Source organism: Protopterus annectens, chromosome 14.part0, assembly GCF_019279795.1.
Source record: "Protopterus annectens isolate FY-2018-M chromosome 14.part0, PAN1.0, whole genome shotgun sequence".
NCBI classification, from domain to species: Eukaryota; Metazoa; Chordata; order Ceratodontiformes; family Protopteridae; genus Protopterus; species Protopterus annectens.
The window spans coordinates 901,252,826-901,270,468 of NC_056748.1; the positions used below are offsets into that span (position 1 = coordinate 901,252,826).

The following is a 17,643-nucleotide window of genomic DNA, read 5'->3' on the forward strand; positions in this document are numbered from 1 at the left end:
ATGTGTCCATTTTTATATGGTAGTATGTATCCTGAACAATCTAATTGTCCTTTTCCAGGAAAGTAGGAACTGACTGACCATTCAGAACTTGTTGAATCAGGCAGACTTACTTAATCTGCAGAGATCCAGAATCTGTCTCCAGTCCCCGGTTTTCTTTCGAACTAAAAAGAACCTTAAGTTCCAAATCCTAGAGTCTTGGGGGACCTCACTAATGACCCTTTTTTCTAGCAGTTCTTGAATTTGAACTGCCTGCTCCCTTTGACTAGATGGAACATCTGGGATTCTTCTGTTTTGCGGGGGGGGGGGGGTTGAAAGAAGGGAACATGCTAACCCCTGTACATTATCCCCTGCACACACAAATGGAAGTTATGTTTTGACAGGCTCTCCAGTGCAGGAATAGTTGACCCCCGACTGCCTCCAGGAGGTGGACAACTGTACCTATCAGGAGTGCTGGAAAGGTTTCCTGAAAAAAGGTTCTCAGGATAGCTGGTTCTGCAAGCCTCCTCTGCCATGAAGGCAGCATATTCCATTACCCCCCCCCACACACACATCTGGTGGGGAAAATTGTGTGTATCCTGTTAAGGACCCAGACAATTTTTGAACCACATTTTTCTGCTGCCTTTCTGACCATTTGGATAGGGTCTCTGAGGGATGGAGAAATGTATGCCCAAGATAAACAATTTTATCTTCTTTTTTACACCTGGATAGTGTATCTGACTGGGGCTAAAAAGGGAAGAGCTGTCAAATGGGGCATTGACAAACCAAGACCTAAAATGCTCCACAAAAACGTTAAGGTGCATCAAGAAATTCCTCCTCAGAGATGCTGGAACCTGCCTCCTTATTCGCTCCTTCAGCTGCATGTGGAATGAGCTTTATGGACAAGCTAGCTACAGTGTAGGGTCGTTGCCTGGGAAGCTACCTTTTCCTGTACCCCTTCAGCTACTGCTCGTAAGAACTCAGATCCCTTTACAACCTTGTGAAATGGGAAGGATAATTCAGTGACCCTAGGGCAAAAGTCACTGCAGAGAAATCTTGCTTCCCACATCTAACCATCATCCTGAAAACTTTATTAGGAGGATGGATAGTAGACGTCTACTGAAAGTTTTCTTTATCACTGCCACCATGACCACGGCATCTACTGCAACCCTTTTGTCTAGGCCGCCTCATCGGATGGGGCAGTACTTTTGCTCCGTTCCTGGGCAACAGGCTTGAAGTTCAGGGTCTCCTAAACCTACCAACAGATCAGACCTGAGCACTCATCTATGGGTGGAGTCACCCAGGAGGAAGATGGTCAAGAAACAAATGGAGCCAGGTACACAGACTACTCAGGTGAAGAATTATTGGACTACCAGCTACATCTGTTTTAGCATTTCCAGAATCTCCCTGAAGGAAACAATCTCAGCAGATGACATTGGGGATCCTTCTCCCTCAGAGGTCATTTTCTTCAGTGGCAGACTCTTCCATGGACTCCAAACGCTTCCTCTTGCAAAGTCTCTTCTGAGGGAACCACCTCAGTGGGGTACTCTGGGGAGGTATCAGGAGAGAAGTACCCCAATGAGAATCCTGGTGCCAGAGGTCCTGCTATCCCAATGAAATGGCCTAGTCAGATGTGCACAGGGAATCATAAGCCTGAGGATCCAATGGGGCATATTACTTCCAAACCCCCAAAAGCATAAAGTTCCAGAGTGGAGAAATCCAGGTCAGACAAGTCACTCTCTGGGTTCAGGGCCTCCTCCAGCCCAAAAGACAGATCATCCAGGGTAGAAGACAGAGCAAAGCTCACCTGTATAGAAGCCCTGAGCAACATCTACTGCTCCGACAGCCTGGGAGTCTAGCGCCCTCTAGGATGACTTAATTCACTATGGCTTAGAGAGCTCAATGCCTCTGAACAGGCCTATTAGGTCAGAGCAAAAAAGTCAGTGACAAAGAGATCTTCAGATGAAACCTGAAGGGCACCAGGCTTATTGGATCAGAGAACTCCAAAGTCGGAGGAGCAAGAGGGCGAAGTTGTAGACTACGATAGCCCTGGAACAGCGTGGGTCAAGGCTGAAGGGGACTTAGTAAGGCCCTGCGCCCATAGGGTCTTCTGTACCAAATGTTCCATATCGCCCTCAGTAAGGCTCTTAAATGGGAAGAGAATGCAGACAGGGATTTAGGCCTAGACAGGAAGGGAAACTGTATTCTAGATGGGACTGGGTCTATGGTAGGAGAGTACCATGTCCTCGGGAATGCCGTAATAGGTTTGAAAGGACTAGGGATCAGATACCAATAGTTCCTTATCTATTCTTACCAAAGACAGATAAAGCCAAAGATAACTAATCCAGTTTGGTAGTGGTCAGTGTCAAAGGCTCCAACTGGGACACGGGTTTGTAGATTTTGAAGTCTTAACTCTTGACTTCAATGAATGAAGGAGCCAATGAAGGTCTCTTTCCCTTGTTACTGCTTTTCAAACACAGGGAAGAATTAGGTCACAAATGAGCAGATTCCAACTTGGGAGTCAAGGACTTCAATGACCAACAGAAATGGCCTTTTCAAAAGCTGATAGAAGCATTCTCCTTAAGAGAATTTTTTCTTACAATCAAAGCTCTATGGTTAAAAGAATGACAAATGACAATCTTCCTGTAAGTGGAGAGGCTTTAAACAGTACACGTATAGGGAGAGTTTTGCTAAAACTTGTCCATTCTGTGCAATTTTTAAAACCTGCAGGCTTGTTTATCTACCATGTGTCAAAACAGTACACAAGTAAACCACCACTCATTATAAAGTACAGTTTTGTACCTACCATAAATGTAGATGTCCGATAGGTATGCATCTGCAGTCCTTACATATGGGTTGTCCTGCCTCAGGCAGCACTTCGGTCGGCCGGATTCCAAAGTCTGGCTCCGGCATCGGCTGATGTCGCCCTCTCCCCGACATCAGAGCGCCTGGGGTATAAAAGCGTCAGCCGACGGCATCTTCCTCAGTTTTTCTTGCCCCAGATGCCAGGTGCCCTCTAAGGAAGGCTAAATTTGGAGAGATGCAAAAAATTCCAAACATGCACAGTAATATAAAACAAATACACCATAATAGATAACCCCAGCTAGCTATAAGAGGGATAAGTACCCAGGAAATACCAGAGGGGAAGGAGGGAGAGTAAACCTGACTGCAGATGCATACCTATCGGACATCTACATTTATGGTAGGTACAAAACTGTACTATGTCCTTCATGGATGCATCTGCAGTCCTTACATATGGGTAGAACACCATAGCCAAGCTGGGGGTGGTAGGATCTAAGAAAGGGATGGTGTAGCTAGGATCTAAGAAAGGGATGGTGTAGCTTAAATGCCCTGCAGGACTGCCGTAGCAAAGCCTTTTCTGGATCTGGAATACAAGGGTAAGTTGTAATGCTTGGAAAATGTATGCACGGAGCTCTATGTAGCAGCTTCTAAAATGTCCTTGGTAGCTACCCCTCTTAAGAAGGCTGTGGAAGTGGCTGTGGCTCTGGTGGAATGAGGTCTAATGTTAGCTGGCACGGTTTTGCCATGAAAAGAGTAACAGAATCGAATGCAATTCCCTATCCATTTTGAAATTGTCTGTTTGGAAATTGCTTTTCCTTGTACACCAGCAGCATATGCTACAAATAGCTGGTCAGATTTTCTGCAAGTCTTAGTTCTGTCCAAGTAGTAGCACAACTGTCTGTGAATGTCCAGGGTATGCAGAAGTTTCTCCCCTTTGTTTTGTGGATTTGGAAAGAAGGTAGGCAGGTGAATAGCTTGGTTCAGCGAGACCCTGGATAACACCTTTGGCATGAATGAAGGATTGGTTCTCAGTGAAACTCTGTCCTGATGAAAAATAAGAAATGGTTGTACTGCCATGAGGGCCTGCAACTCATACTCTTCTTGCTGAGGTTATGGCCAGAAGGAAGGCAGTCTTCCAAGACAGGAACTGTAGTTCTGAAGATGCTGCTGGGTCAAAAAGAGGTAGAGTTAATTTTTCCAACATGAAGTTAAGATCCCATGTAGGCACTGGTGGTTTCCTTGGAGGATTGATGTTTTTAACTTCCCTTAGAAACTGCCTTAGGAGAGGATGAGAAAAGACAGGTGGATCAGTATTGTATTCTGCTGAAATTGCTGAAGCATGAATTTTTATGGAAGAGTAAGAAAGGCCATTGTGGAGCATTTCTGCCAAGTATTCCAGGATATGTGCCAAGTTCATCACTGTCGCATCTAGGCCCTTTGTGGTGTTCCAAGTGCGAAATCTTTTCCATTTTGCTGAATATGCCTTTCTTGTGGAAGGCCGGCGAGCTTCCATGATGATGTCCTTCACTGTCTTGGATAGCTTATCCTGGTGAGGAGTCCAGGTATTCTCCAGGCTGTCAGCTGCAAGGTTTTCAGGCTGGAGTGCAGAGTTTTGTAATTGTGTTGTGTCAAAAGTGGCCATTGTGGTAGAGGCCACAGTTTTGTGCGTGACATGCTCCTTAACAGTGGGTACCAGTGTTGTCTGGGCCAGTCCAGAGCTATCAGAATCACTTTGGGCTGCTCTGTCCTGATCTTCAGTAAGACCTTGGTCATTAATGGAAGAGGTGGGAATGCATACACTGTTAGAGTATTCCAGCTGAAAGAGATAGCGTCCACTTTCCATGCTTGTGGGTGGTATGTCCTTGAGCAGAACTTCTTCAGCTGATGGTTGTGGTGGGAGGCAAAAAGATCTATGTCCGGCCTTCCCCATGATTGTGTTATCTGAAGGAAGATGTCTGGGTGCAGCATCCATTCGTGTGGATCCATATTTCTGCTTAGGCTGTCCGCCAGTATATTGTCTTTTCCTGGCACAAACTGGGATTGCAGCGGATTGCAGCTCTATATTGAGTTTTAGGGAAAGTTCCCAAAGATTCATTGCCAGCCTGCAAAGAGGGTGGGAATGGGTACCTCCTTGCTTATGTACCACAACTGTGGTATTGTCTGTCCTTATTAGCAGGTGTCCTTGATGCAGAAAATGTTTGAAGGCCTCGATTGCATGTATCGCCGCCAGCATTTCCTTTTGGTTTATGTGCATGCGCAATTCTTTCTGTGACCATAGTCCTTGGATGCATCTGCCCTCCATGTGTGCTCCCCATCCATGGTCTGAAGCATCCGTTGTAATGGTTTGGCTGATTATTGGTTTGCTGAAGGGCAGACCCCTGTTTGACTGGCTTGCTTGAGCCCACCACAGAAATTCCTTTTGAAGGCATGGAATGAGTGGTATCAAAGCTTCTAGGCTGTGACTGTGCTGGCACCATAAACTCCTTAGGTACCATTGTAGTTTCCTCATATGTAGCCTTGCTTGTGGAATCAGAAGAATGCAAGATGCCATATAACCCAGGGCCTGCAGGATTTTCCTTGCAGTCAGCTGAATTTGTTTTGTCAGATTTTCAAAATAATCCAGTAGTCTGTTTTTCTTCCGTGAGAAAAGCCATTTGGGTGGTTGTATCTAGTTTCGCACCCAGAAAAACTATCCTTTGGGATGGAACAAGTCTTGATTTGTGAATGTTGACTGTATATCTCAAAGCCTGAAGTAGGCGGATGGCATAATTCAAGTGTTTTACCAATGTTTGTTGGCTGTCCGCTTGTATAAGGCAGTCATCCAGATATGGGTATATTTGAATCCCCTGAAGTCTGCAGTGTGCAATTACTGATGCCAAGCATTTTGTGAATACTCTGGGCGCAGTAGATAAGCCAAAGGGCAATGCTGAGAATTGATAATGCTCTGAACCTGCAAGAAATCTGAGGTGTCTTCTGCAACTTTGTCGGATAGGGACATGCAGGTATGCCTCCTTGAGGTCTAGAGTTACCAGCCAAGACCCCTTGCCCAGCATGGGAAGGAGGTGCTGTAGGGTCAGCATTTTGAATTTTGGCACAATGAGATAAGTATTCAGTGCTGACAAGTCAAAAATAGGCCTCCATTGTTTTTCTTTTCTTGGGGCAAGGAATAGTCTGGAATAAAATCATTGGCCTTGTTCTGTGAGAGGAACCTTTTCTATAGCTTTCATTTGCAATAGGTTGGAAATTTGTTTTATTAAAGCCTCTGCCCTTTGATTCGGTGGCAGGTTTGGCATGCCTTTTCGTTTTGGTAATGTATGAAAATGGAACCTGCATCCTTTTGTCTATTATTTGCAGTGTCCATTTGTCCCTTGTAATAAGGTGCCAATTTTTTGAGAATAAAGATAGCTTTCCGCCCAAAGGTGCTTCCAATTGAGCCCTGGTTGGCGGGGTCAAGGTAAAGTCATCGAGTCTGTCCTTGTGGAGCAGTTGTAGGTCCTGCACTACCTCTCTGGTTAGGAGGCTGCCATTGATGTCCTCTGTAGGAGCCTCTAGCTTGCCCTCTACCTCTGGCACGCCTGTTCTTGCCTCTCTGAAATCTGTCTCTGGAAAGGACCAGTTCTTAGAGGGCCAATTTCTGCTGAATCTTGGTGGTTGGACCTGGAGAAAATCTTTGACTGTCGGTACAGATTTAGCCTTTTCCTCAAATTTCTTTAAGACCTCCTGAGCAGTGAAGCCAAATAACTTTTGCTGCGGCCTTCCCAGTTGTTGTAGATGTCTTGTGAGGTACATACCAAAAGGGGGGTTGTAGTCTATAATGGGTCTAATGAGTGATGAGTAGAGAACAATGACCTTTTTTTCTGGATGAGAAACCTTTTGTGATTAGGTGTGCCACGTAGAAGGATTTCCTAACCACAGTGGCAATGTGATCATTCTTATTCTAGTGTTGCTACTTTCTTTGACTGGGAAGATCAGGGAATTTTGTTTACTGTTTGGGGGATACTGTATAACCTTTGGAAATAATCCTCTGCACCCATATATCTTTTGTAATTTCTAGCCAGGCTCTCTGGTGCAGGGATAGCAGACCTCAGACTGCCTTCAGAGGTTGACAATTGGGCCTCATTTCAGGAGCACTGGTAGGATCTGTTAAAGTATCCCTAAATCCTTGGTTCTGCAGGCCACTCCAATGCGTGGAGGGGCATCTACTGTTAGATTCCCTCCATTTATCCCTGGGGACAATCCATGTGCATGTAATCCCTGGGATTTTCTGTACCACATTTTTTGCCACCTTGACTCCTTGAGGGTTCTTTGAGGGGGGTTGAAAAACATACGACTATAGCAGACAGGGTCTTACGCACACCTGGATAGTGTGTTAACTTTGGGGCCAAGAAAAGAACTTCCAAAGGGAGCACTGATGAATAAGGACTAAGAGCTAGGCGAAATTACATAGGCACATCACAAATACGCCTCCTTAATGGAAATGCCTGAACACCCCCACCCTTGAGGTACCTTCAACTGCATGTAAAATGAGCATCATGGACAAATTTGAAATGGACTATAGGGTAGACAAATGTGAATAGAGGTCTCTGCCTCACACGTAATGGCCCCAGAGATAGATTTGGAAAGATCTTTAATCAAATACCTCTGAAGTCTGGTGAAGTGCCTAATAAAAGTTTCTGAAGCAAACATGCTTTCCAAATCTATCCAGCTATCTAGACTCCATGTTAGGAGGATGGGCAGATGAACTCTGCTTTGCGAGTTCCATCTTAGTAGCCACCTCTACAACCATGGCATCAGCTGGTACATTTTTACTTCAATTCTCTTCCTTTCAGTGGTGCCAGGATTTTGTCTGGTCTCTTGGGGGTCAGCTCAGAGTTAGGTTCCTTCCACGCCCACCTAGAGATAAAATCAATGAGCTCAATGGCAGGCAGAGTCACCCAGGAGTTAACTGTCCAGGCCCAAAGGCTTCCAGGAACACAGATTCCTCTTGGGAAGGATTAACCCCCATTCACTTGATCTCCAGAATGTCTCCAAAAGAGATCAGGTGATCTTGGGGACCCCTTCTCCCTCATCAAAACCAGAATCTTCCGTGACAGACGTTAGTAGTCTACCTCCTGTTGCACACTTTAGGGATTTTTTTGGTGGGATGATCCAGTGGGATGATCCAGAGAAGTATCAGAAGAGGAGTATGTCCTGGTTAGTCTGGAGACTGTGTTGGCTGTTGCTGTAAATTAGAGTGTTGAGGCTCAAGGCAAAGACGTACGAGATTGAGCAGACTGATCCATGAAGGGAAGAACAGTCCTTCCAACAGAATACACTTACCTCAAAAGGCATTAATGCCCTGAGGAGGCAGATAGTGCCAAGATGACCTGCTTCTGGGCCATCAGCTCCTTCTGACCAGAACACAGCCCACACAACGCAGATGCAGGAGCAGAGCTCTCCAAAACTGATGCCTAGTGCCAGAACATCTTTGGGGTCTACTCCAACACCTCAGATCTGGCAATGGTGCAATAGCTCAGAGTCATCCAGCTCTGAAACTGAGTTAGTCCACTTAAGAGTTGGTATCGTAGCAGAAGATAGAGCGATCTTCAGATCTTACACCAACTGACTGTTCCACAAGTCTCAGATCCAAAAGCTCCAAGGCGAGGCCCAAAGGGCAGATCAGAAAAGGAGATAAAACAGGTGTAGTAGTACTGGTGAAGGTGTCCAGACCTGATGGGGTAGGAGCTGGGAGAACGGTCATAGAATTTGTGCCAAAACAAATTTAATCATTCTGTCCACATCTGCTTCTGTCAGACTCGTGGAAGAAAAAGGAGGCCACCAATGAAGGGGTCCTATAAGGATGGCGTCTCTCTAACAAGGGTGAAGGAAGACTGGAAAGGAACAGGATTTAGAGAATATGCTTATCAGGTCCTAGGAAGCTTCGGCTACATTGATGTAGCTCTTATCAGAAGTTGTGCGATCAGAGTGCTTAGTCTTTGTATCCAACGAAATTGTATCTGATCACTTGACAACTTGAGAGGTGGTTCAGTTGGATCTGAGCTAAGAGTGGAAGATCCAGAAGTCAGACTTTCTGGACTCCTTTTTCCTCCAATTTCTTGGAGGTTAGAGCTCCAGATAAAGACTCAGAAAAGCAAGTCTGCAATAAACATTTCAAAATAAGTTTATTTTTTGCAGTCAAATGCCCATGAATAAAAGGCCTTAAAATGTTGCAAGACTCAAATGAGCTGGGCCTAAAGAGTAAACACAAGAATCATGAGCATCTAAGAGGGATTTTATGCCCACAATCATTGCATTTAAATCCAGGTGGTTTTTCAGCTATACCTGAGGAGGAAAAAAAATTATTTCTTAAAGGAAAGTGAAAAGATTACCTACAATGCTACTTCAAATTACCACAAGGGTCTCAAGTTTAAGAGTAAAAAGACTACCAACAAAGGTAAGCTAAATTACACAGATAGGTGTAGGAAGTGCAAGAGAACTGAGAAAAAACAAAGGGTAATAAAATGCAAATATCCTACTTTACTCAAACAGCACCACTAAAGCTCAACAGCTAACCATGTCTGTATGGCAAAGATGGCAAATGAGATCTGAGGTATAGCATGAGACTAGAGCATTATTGGTAAGGGAGGAAGCTCAAGAGCTTTCCAGTAACCAAGAACTGTAAAAAGCAGCCATGTCAGATCTGAACCCACTTGTTGAGAATAATCAGATTAAAAACATTTGAAGTGACCAAGCATAACAGAAATGTGATCTATTGTACTTCAACATTTTGGAGGCAAGCATTTCAAGTCAATGTCAAAACCTCAACTCTAAAGTCAACAAATACTGCTAAAAAAAATAATTTCACACCTGGAATAGGCATTCATTAGCGTTGATGCAGTGGTTCTTCTAGCTGCCCCTCTCTCAAGAATCTGGTAAACTTCATCCTTATTGTGCACAGTCACCTCTTCCAAGCCTCTAATAATAACTCCCCTCTAAAATTCAAAATAATGCATTATATATGCTATATAGACGAGCTATAAACAACTTGACATTGACTAGTAAATTACTGAAAAGGGAGAAAAAAAAAAATCAGTCTATGCAGTATAATTAGCTGATCACAGCAGAAAAATTGCATGCATTAGTAAAACATGGAAAATCCAAAACAACAAAGTTCATTAAAATACTAAATATTACACTTGTTTAATAGGAGTGCTGCTCCTTCACCAACCTTGACAGCAGCAGAAAAGCATTTTAAAGATAGGATAGAAAAAGTGCAGCAGCACCCATAATGCTGCACTTTTTTTTTTTTTTTTTTTTACCATATCACCTCCAAAGACATGTGAACTACGTCCCTCCCACAATTTCTTGCAGCCTTCCTGTAAAACTCCAAACAAAAACAAACAAACAGCAAACCTGATCACTGGTCAAGACGTTCAGAAAAGTACCAAGCAAGCTAACAGAACACTGCAGCCACCGACTTTTCTATTCAGTTGAACTTACAGCTTAGTAAATATCATCCTAGATTTGGTCCAAAATGAAATTTTGATATGAAATCATATATGTTGCATATAGATGTTGATCAATTGGAGTAGGTGCTTGTGAACACTGAGCAAATCTTCACCTTGTTTATGGTTTGCAATTAAGGCAATGAGTTGAGCCAGAAAAGATCTGAATTGCCCAGACATAGAAGAGTTCTACTAACATTATTGCTATTAGATGCCCCCAAAAAGTGCAAAATTAAATGAAAATCAAAATCTAAACTAATTATAGAACTGAATATTGTAAAGGACATAAAAGAACTGAAGGTGATCAGCAGAAAAGGGAAGAGCAGATGAAATTAAAAAGGAATTGGTGGAAACAAATGAAGTTCAAGAGGAATGATGTTTAAGCGAAAGCAGGACTAAACGATTTATGAAACCTTAGCATACACAATGGTTATAAAAGCATTGGTACAAAACAGAAAAAAGGTTAAGGACTCGTATAGAAAAGAATCTACGTACTTAAATTTTAACCATCCGCTCCAAGACTAACTTAATTTTCCATATACTCAAAAAAACCGATAAAACTTGAACTTTTTATCCATTATAAAAAATACTTTGCAACTTCTACTAAATATACAAAAATCTTGTTATATAAAAACCTAGCTCCGTTGCACAGTTCATATTTTTCCAGTCTTTAGTACATTTCTCATCTAGTACACTCAGCATTTGATACATCCCTGCCAGATTTATTTTGAAATTATGAACATCCCACCGCCTTCTTCCAACCATTGTATCCCAGTCATCTCTAGCTCTTCCTCTATCCCAAATGAAGATGCCAATAGTTGACTTTAGGTACCACCAAACACATGCAGTCATTGGCAGCCCTCCTGTTATTGGGGGTCCCAATCATGCTAAATTATCTTAATTTGACATTGTTACAGGTTTGTCAAACAAGCAAAAACTAGTAGAGTAATCTTGTGCACTTAACCAGGTGGGTAATAGTTCTATTGACATCTCATCATGGTTCACTTCACAGACAGATGCAGAGTTCGGTCCTCACACGGGGAAACTGGTTAGGCTGAAACCAGTCCAAAAGGGCAGTTAGCCTAATAGATATCTTTGAATTTTAAAGGTTCATGGGCATAGTACAGTTGTGTACACTTACCATAAATGTGGATGTTTGAGTGTATTCACTATTGCAGTCATTACATTTAGGTTATCCTGCTGGCAGGTTGCCCTCAGTCAGCCTGAATTCCAAAGTCTTGGTACCTGCATCGGTTGCTGTCGCCTCTTCCCTGACGTCAAGGGTAAAAAAGATGCAGCCAACGCCATTTTAGTTTTTCTAGTCTCAAATGTCAGGTGCCCCCAAAAGGGTAGGCTAAAAATATGTAAATAAAACATACACCAAAATAAGCTCTACCTTCATCTATAAGCAAATACACCACATAGGTTGTACAGATTAGAGAAGTAAAGATAAGTTCCAGCAAAAATAAGGGGGATGGCGGGTGGGTAACCTGGACTGCAACAGTGAATAAACAAAACATCTACATTTATGGTAAGTGCACACAACTATTATGTTCTTAGTGTTTCACTGTTGCAGTCATTTCATTTGGGTTGAGTCCCAAAGCTACGGTTGGGGGGCTGGAGCTAAACAGCATTAGGAGCGGCTATGAGGCGCTGCAGAACTCCAGTGGCAAAGCCTGCCCTGGATTTAGAGTAAAGAGGCAGACTGCAGCGTTTTGTAAAGGTATGCATTGAACTCCAAGTAGTAGCCTTCAAAATGTCTTTGGTTGGTACTCCTCTGAGAAAGGCTGCAGAAGTGGCTGCAGCTCTGGTTGAATGTGGTCTAATGCCCTTAGGCAATGGTTTGCCATGCTGTGAGTAGCAGAAACTAATGCAATGACCTATCCACTTTGAAATAGTCTGCTTGGAGATGGCCTTTCCTTGTGATGCTGTGGCATACTCCACTAGTAATTATCTTTCTGAAAACTTAATCTTGTCCAAGTAGAATCTAAGTTGTCTGTGTACGTCCAAAGAATGCAGAATTTTCTCCCCCTTATTCTGTGGATTTGAATAAAAAGTTGGCAAATGAATTGTTTGGTTAAGGGCTACACTGGATACCACCTTAGGCATAAATGTAGGGCTTGTTCTCAGAGAGACCCTGTTTGGATAGAAAATGATAAAGGGTTCCACAGCCATGTGAGCCTGTAGCTCTGAAACTCATCTTGCAGAAGTTATTGCTAGGAGCAGAGCTGTTTTCCAAGATAAGAACTTCATGTCCGCAATAGCAGCTGGCTCAAAAGGAGGTAAGGTGAGTTTTTCAAAGACATAATTGGAGGTCCCATGCAGGTGTTTGCGTTCTCCTTGCAGGCCGTAAATATTTGGCTCCTCTGAGGTACTGCCTGAATAAAGGATGTGAAAAGAGTGGTGGCTCTGTATTGTAATGAGCCAAAATGGCAGAGGCATGGATTTTAATTGATGAGAAAGCTAGGCCTTTGTCCAGCATCTCAGTTAAGTATTGCAAAATCTGAGGAATATTTGGGACATCTGTATCAGTTACTTGAGCTTGGTTCCAAGCGCAAAATATCTTCCATTTCCCAGCATAGGATTTTCTAGTAATAGGCCTTCTGGCTTTTAAAATGACATCCATCACAGCTTTACTGAGAGGAGTAGTTGGTATGGCTACATTATCCGCCATGCTGCCAGGTTTAGAGTCCTGAGTTGGTTGTGCAGAATCTGACTGTTTTGCTGGGACAGTAGATGAGGTATTTGAGTTAAGGTCCAGGCTGGGCATAGGGACAAGTTCCTTAAGATCTGATACCAGTACTGGCGTGGCCAGTCTGGAGCAATCAGAATCATTTTTGGTTTTTCCTGCCTGACCTTTAGGGAGCACTTTGGGGAGGAGAGGCAGTGGAGGAAAGGCAAATACTGATAGGTTTGTCCAGTTGAAAGATAAGGCGTCCACTTTCCAAGCTTGTCTGTGATAAGTCCTTGAGCAGAATCTTTTTAGTTGTTTTGAAGGGAGGCAAATAGATCTATGTCCGGGCGTCCCCATTTCATTATCATGCTGAAGACTTGTGGATCCAGGTGCCACTCGTGGGGATCCATGAGGTTTCTGCTTAGTTCGTCCGCCAGAGTATTTTCCTTTCCTGGCAGGAATTGTGCTTGCAGATGAACTTGGTAAGTCAATGCTGTATCCCATAAAGCCATAGCTAGTCTGCACAGGGGATAAGAATGAGGGCCCCCTTCCTTGTTTATGTACCACATGACCATGGCGTTGTCTATCAGTAGTTGTCCCGGATGAAGTAGGTCCTTGAGGCATTTTGAACAGCTAGCATCTCTTTTTGATTGATATGCAGATGTTTTTGGTTTATGGACCAGGTGCCCTGAATGCCTCTTCCTGCCATGTGTGCCCCCCAGGCATAAGCTGATGCATTCGTTAGGCTCTGCTGGCTGGGGGTAGTGAGAATGGCTGTCCTTTGTTTTGGTGACAAGCCTTTCCCCACCATTGAAATTCCTGTTGCAGGCAAGGAATTAGAGTAATCATTGTTTCCAGACTGTGGCAATGCGTCCAGACACTTTTTAGGTACCACTGAATTTTCCTCATATGCAGTCTTGCATATGGAATTAGTAAGATGCACAATGCCATGAAGCCCAAAGCCTGCAGAATTTTTCTTGCAAATAACTGGGCCTATGTAGTCATTTCCTTGAAATAGGTAGTCAGTTGCCTTTGGAGAGAGATAAGCCATCCGGGCAGTTGTAGTTAAGCTTGCACCCAGGAATATCTCTTGAGAGGGTACCAGTTTTGATATCTTTTTGTTGACTGTGTACCGTAGGCATGTTAAGAGTTATCACAAAAGTCAAATGCTGTAGTTCAATGTCTTTGTTCTCTGCTTGTATGAGGCAGTCGTCCAAGTAAGGGTATATTTGTATTCCTGTCTGCAGTAAGCAATTATTGGTGCCAGGCACTTTATGAAGACCCTGGGCGCAGTAGATAAGCCAAAGGACAGTGCAGAGAATTGGTAATGCTTTGAGCCAGCCTTGAGTCTGAGGTATATTCTGCACAATTGTCTGATTGGGACATGCAAGTATGCCTCTTAGGTCTAAAGCCACGAGCCAAGCCTTGCTGCCCAGCATGGGCAGGAGCTGCTGTAAGGTCAACATCTTGAATTTTGGTATATCCAAGAAAGTGTTCAGAATAGACAGGTCCAGTATTGGTCTTCATGCTTTGTCCTTTCTGGGTACCAACAATCTTGAATAAAATCCTTGAGCCTGCTCTTGCTGTGGCACTTGAATAGCCCTCATGTCCATGAGAGCTGCAACTTGTTTTTGAGCCTCTGTCAATTGATTTTTTTTTTTAGCAGGTCTAGCCAACCGTTTGCTCTTAGCAGGGCATGGAAATGAAACTTGTAGCCTTCTGACATTGTGTAGAACCCATTTGTCCTGCGTCATAAGGTGCCAATTTTGAGAAGAAAGTGCTAGTTTTGCTGCCAGAAGTTAAGTGCTTGGTGCAGGCAGGGGGAAGTCAATGGGACTGTTTCCTGTATGGTTGTGATTTGTCTTCTCCCCCTTTAAAGAAGGGGCACTCCACTGCCTAGACCTGTAGGAACCTTGCGGCTGTGATCTGCCTCTCGGGCGTCTGGATCTTACCCTTTGAGGTCTGTCCGAGACTGGAAAGGACCAATTTTTTGTAGGCCAGTGTCTGTTAAATCTAGGTGGCTGTACCTGTAAGAAATCCTTGACCATTTGCATAGATTTAGCTTTGTCCTCCATTTTCATTAACACCTTCTGCTTCAACACCAAACAAGGTATCATGTTGTAAAGGAGCATCTAATAATTTTGCTTTAACATGGTCAGGCAGATTTTGTTCCTTTAACCAAGCAAGCCTCATAATAACAGAGCCCGTAATAGCGGCCCTGCAGGTGGCCTCCAGGGAATCAAACTCGCATTGCAAAGTATGCTTTCCAACTTGTTCAGCTGCATGCAATAAATCCTGCATTTCTTTTTCTGCACATTCAGAATTTGCCATAATTTTCTGTTTAAGCAGTGTCATGATACATTGTTGATATTTGAGCATATGAAACTGGATATTTAAAGCCCTTATAGCCAAAGTAGCAAATGTGTAAATGTTTTTCCCCATCTATCCAGTGCCCTAGAATCCCTGTCAGAGGGAGTAGTTTTTTTTGCAGTAGAAGCCTTGACCCCTTTCGGACCCTGGGAAATGGTTTCTGGGTCTGCAGGAGGGTTCTTGAAAAGGAATTTATGAGAGTCAGGGACCCTGTAGTATCTGTCCTGCTTAACAGGAGCTGGAGAAAGTCAAGAGTCAGACTAGACGCAGAACACATCTACAATGTCCAACAGGTGGAATAGCTAGAGGCCTGTGTTGAGGTAGTAAAAGGAAGTCTGAGCCTTTTCTTAGATTCTGAAAAACTTGGCTCTCCCAGCGAAAGTGCTCCCTCATGGTATGAAAGGTTTTCCCAAAGGTGTAGTCATCCATGAGGAGAAGCTGAAGGAATATATTCTTCAGCATCAGAATCCTCATAGGGGGGGATGAGAATATTCCTGATCAGAAGAGGAAATCAGAAGAAATGGAAACCTGATCTGAATATTCATAGTCTGTCCCTTGCCTAGGCCTCTTATCAGGAGGGGGATGGGAACCCCTGATGAAGGTAATTAAGTCTTCGGCCATTTTGAAGATCTGTTTTTTGGGCATGAAGGCCTGTCCTTGTGGCTGATGAACTTGTTTCTTTGCCTTTAAAAGTGTTTTAGCCTTTGTCTTTGAAGTCTGTTTAATATATAATTGTTTGGGTCTGAATACACCCTCAGAAGCAGATACCTGCTCAGCGGCTCCGGACCCTTCTGAGGAAATAATCTCAGAGGCTCCAATACCTTGAGTTTCCAGCGGCCTGGCCGACTTCACGTGGGAGTCAGTAGCTGCCTGCAACTCTAAAGTAGCGGGCGTCAGAGGGTGCAAAAGCGCCTCACTGAGTACCGGTGACTTGCTTAGAAGCTTTGTCTGTTATGGACCTCTGTTGCATTTTTCTTTTCGTTTTTTGTGAACTCCGATAGTCGGATGGCTATCAAACGGCATTGTATAATTAAATTTTCACCCAAAATAGTGCAATGCAAAATCGTACAGACGCTTAGTGTGTTGGTTAAATTTAGCACAAAACCAACAACTAGCTATGTTGTGGTCAGGGCCTAGGCAAGGAATACAGTAAGAATGAAAGTCCTTATGAGGTATTAGCTTCTCACAAGAAATACAATTAACTTAGACATTGGTCTGGAGCAAGTTTCCCCAGCGGGGTACTTGGGTTTTAATGAAGACTTCGGATCTGAAATTCGAACACGAAAATCTTAGGAATCTGCCAACCGGCACTTGCGAACTGCTTCTACTTCGGGCACCACATGGCAAGAAAGACTAAATAAAATGGTGTCTGCTGCATCTTTTATACCCCTGACGACATGACGTCAGAGAAGAGGCGACAGCAACAGACGCAGGACCCAAGACTGTGGAATTCAGGCCAACTGAGGGCAACCTGCCAGCAGGATAACCCAAATGTAATGCTTGCAACAGTGAAACACGAAGAACATCAGTGTCCTGTCTCTCTCTGCAGTTAGTTCCCCACCCTTCCTCCCTGTTCTTGTGTTGTAGTTCGGGAATTGCCCTCCCCTATTGTAAGTCTGTATTGGATCACTCCCTCCTGGGTCCATCTCATTTGCTCACTTAACTGAGCAGATAGATCATATCAGTCTAGTGTTCACTCTCCTTAATAGCCAGACTATTTGAGAAGGCCAGCCCACTTGGGTTCTTCCTTCTCTTGCACTTAAAGTTTGCACTTTATTCATTCGCTTTTACAGTATTTGTGTTTCCTCCTACTTTGTTGCTTTTCTTAAAAGTACTCAATTTTATTCTGCTGCATTTATTACTGCTTGGTTGTAGCCTGATTAAATTCTAACAGTTATTCTAAGTATTTTGGTTTAAGCACTTGGGCTTAATACAGGCCGTTTTACATTAAGGTTTGTGGTCTGCACTGTTGTGGGAGGACAGGTAGCTTACATCCTTCTAATCTGGGAATTGCTGATTGAAGGCCCAGTGTCTGCTATTCTAAAAGAATATTAGTTCTAGCTTAAGCACTTTGACTTCAGGCCACTTATTCTACATTAAGGTTTGTGGTTTGCACTCTTGTGGGAGGAGAGGCTGGATTCTGCCCCTCTGAGCTGGGAATTTCTGGCCATGGGATTATTGTGACTTATTTGAACTGTTATCTGAAATTGGTGCACCTTGTTGCAGTAGTATAGACCAGATTCAGGCCTGCTGAAACTAGCTTTGTATAACTTCAGCACTGATCCAGGCCATCTTTTTTTTTTTTGGGAGAAGGTTCCCGTGCACCCTAGTAAGCAG

At 43.6% G+C, this 17,643-nt stretch overlaps 1 protein-coding gene across 1 annotated transcript in view; it reads right to left on the minus strand.

Annotated features, from left to right (window-relative positions):
• Positions 1-17,643, minus strand: part of KIF11 (kinesin family member 11) — a 1,847,788-nt gene that overhangs the window by 1,281,548 nt on the left and 548,597 nt on the right. The window contains exon 7 of the mRNA XM_044055639.1: positions 9,625-9,749. Coding sequence (XP_043911574.1) covers positions 9,625-9,749 — 125 coding nt within the window. The remainder of the gene's footprint in view (positions 1-9,624; positions 9,750-17,643) is intronic.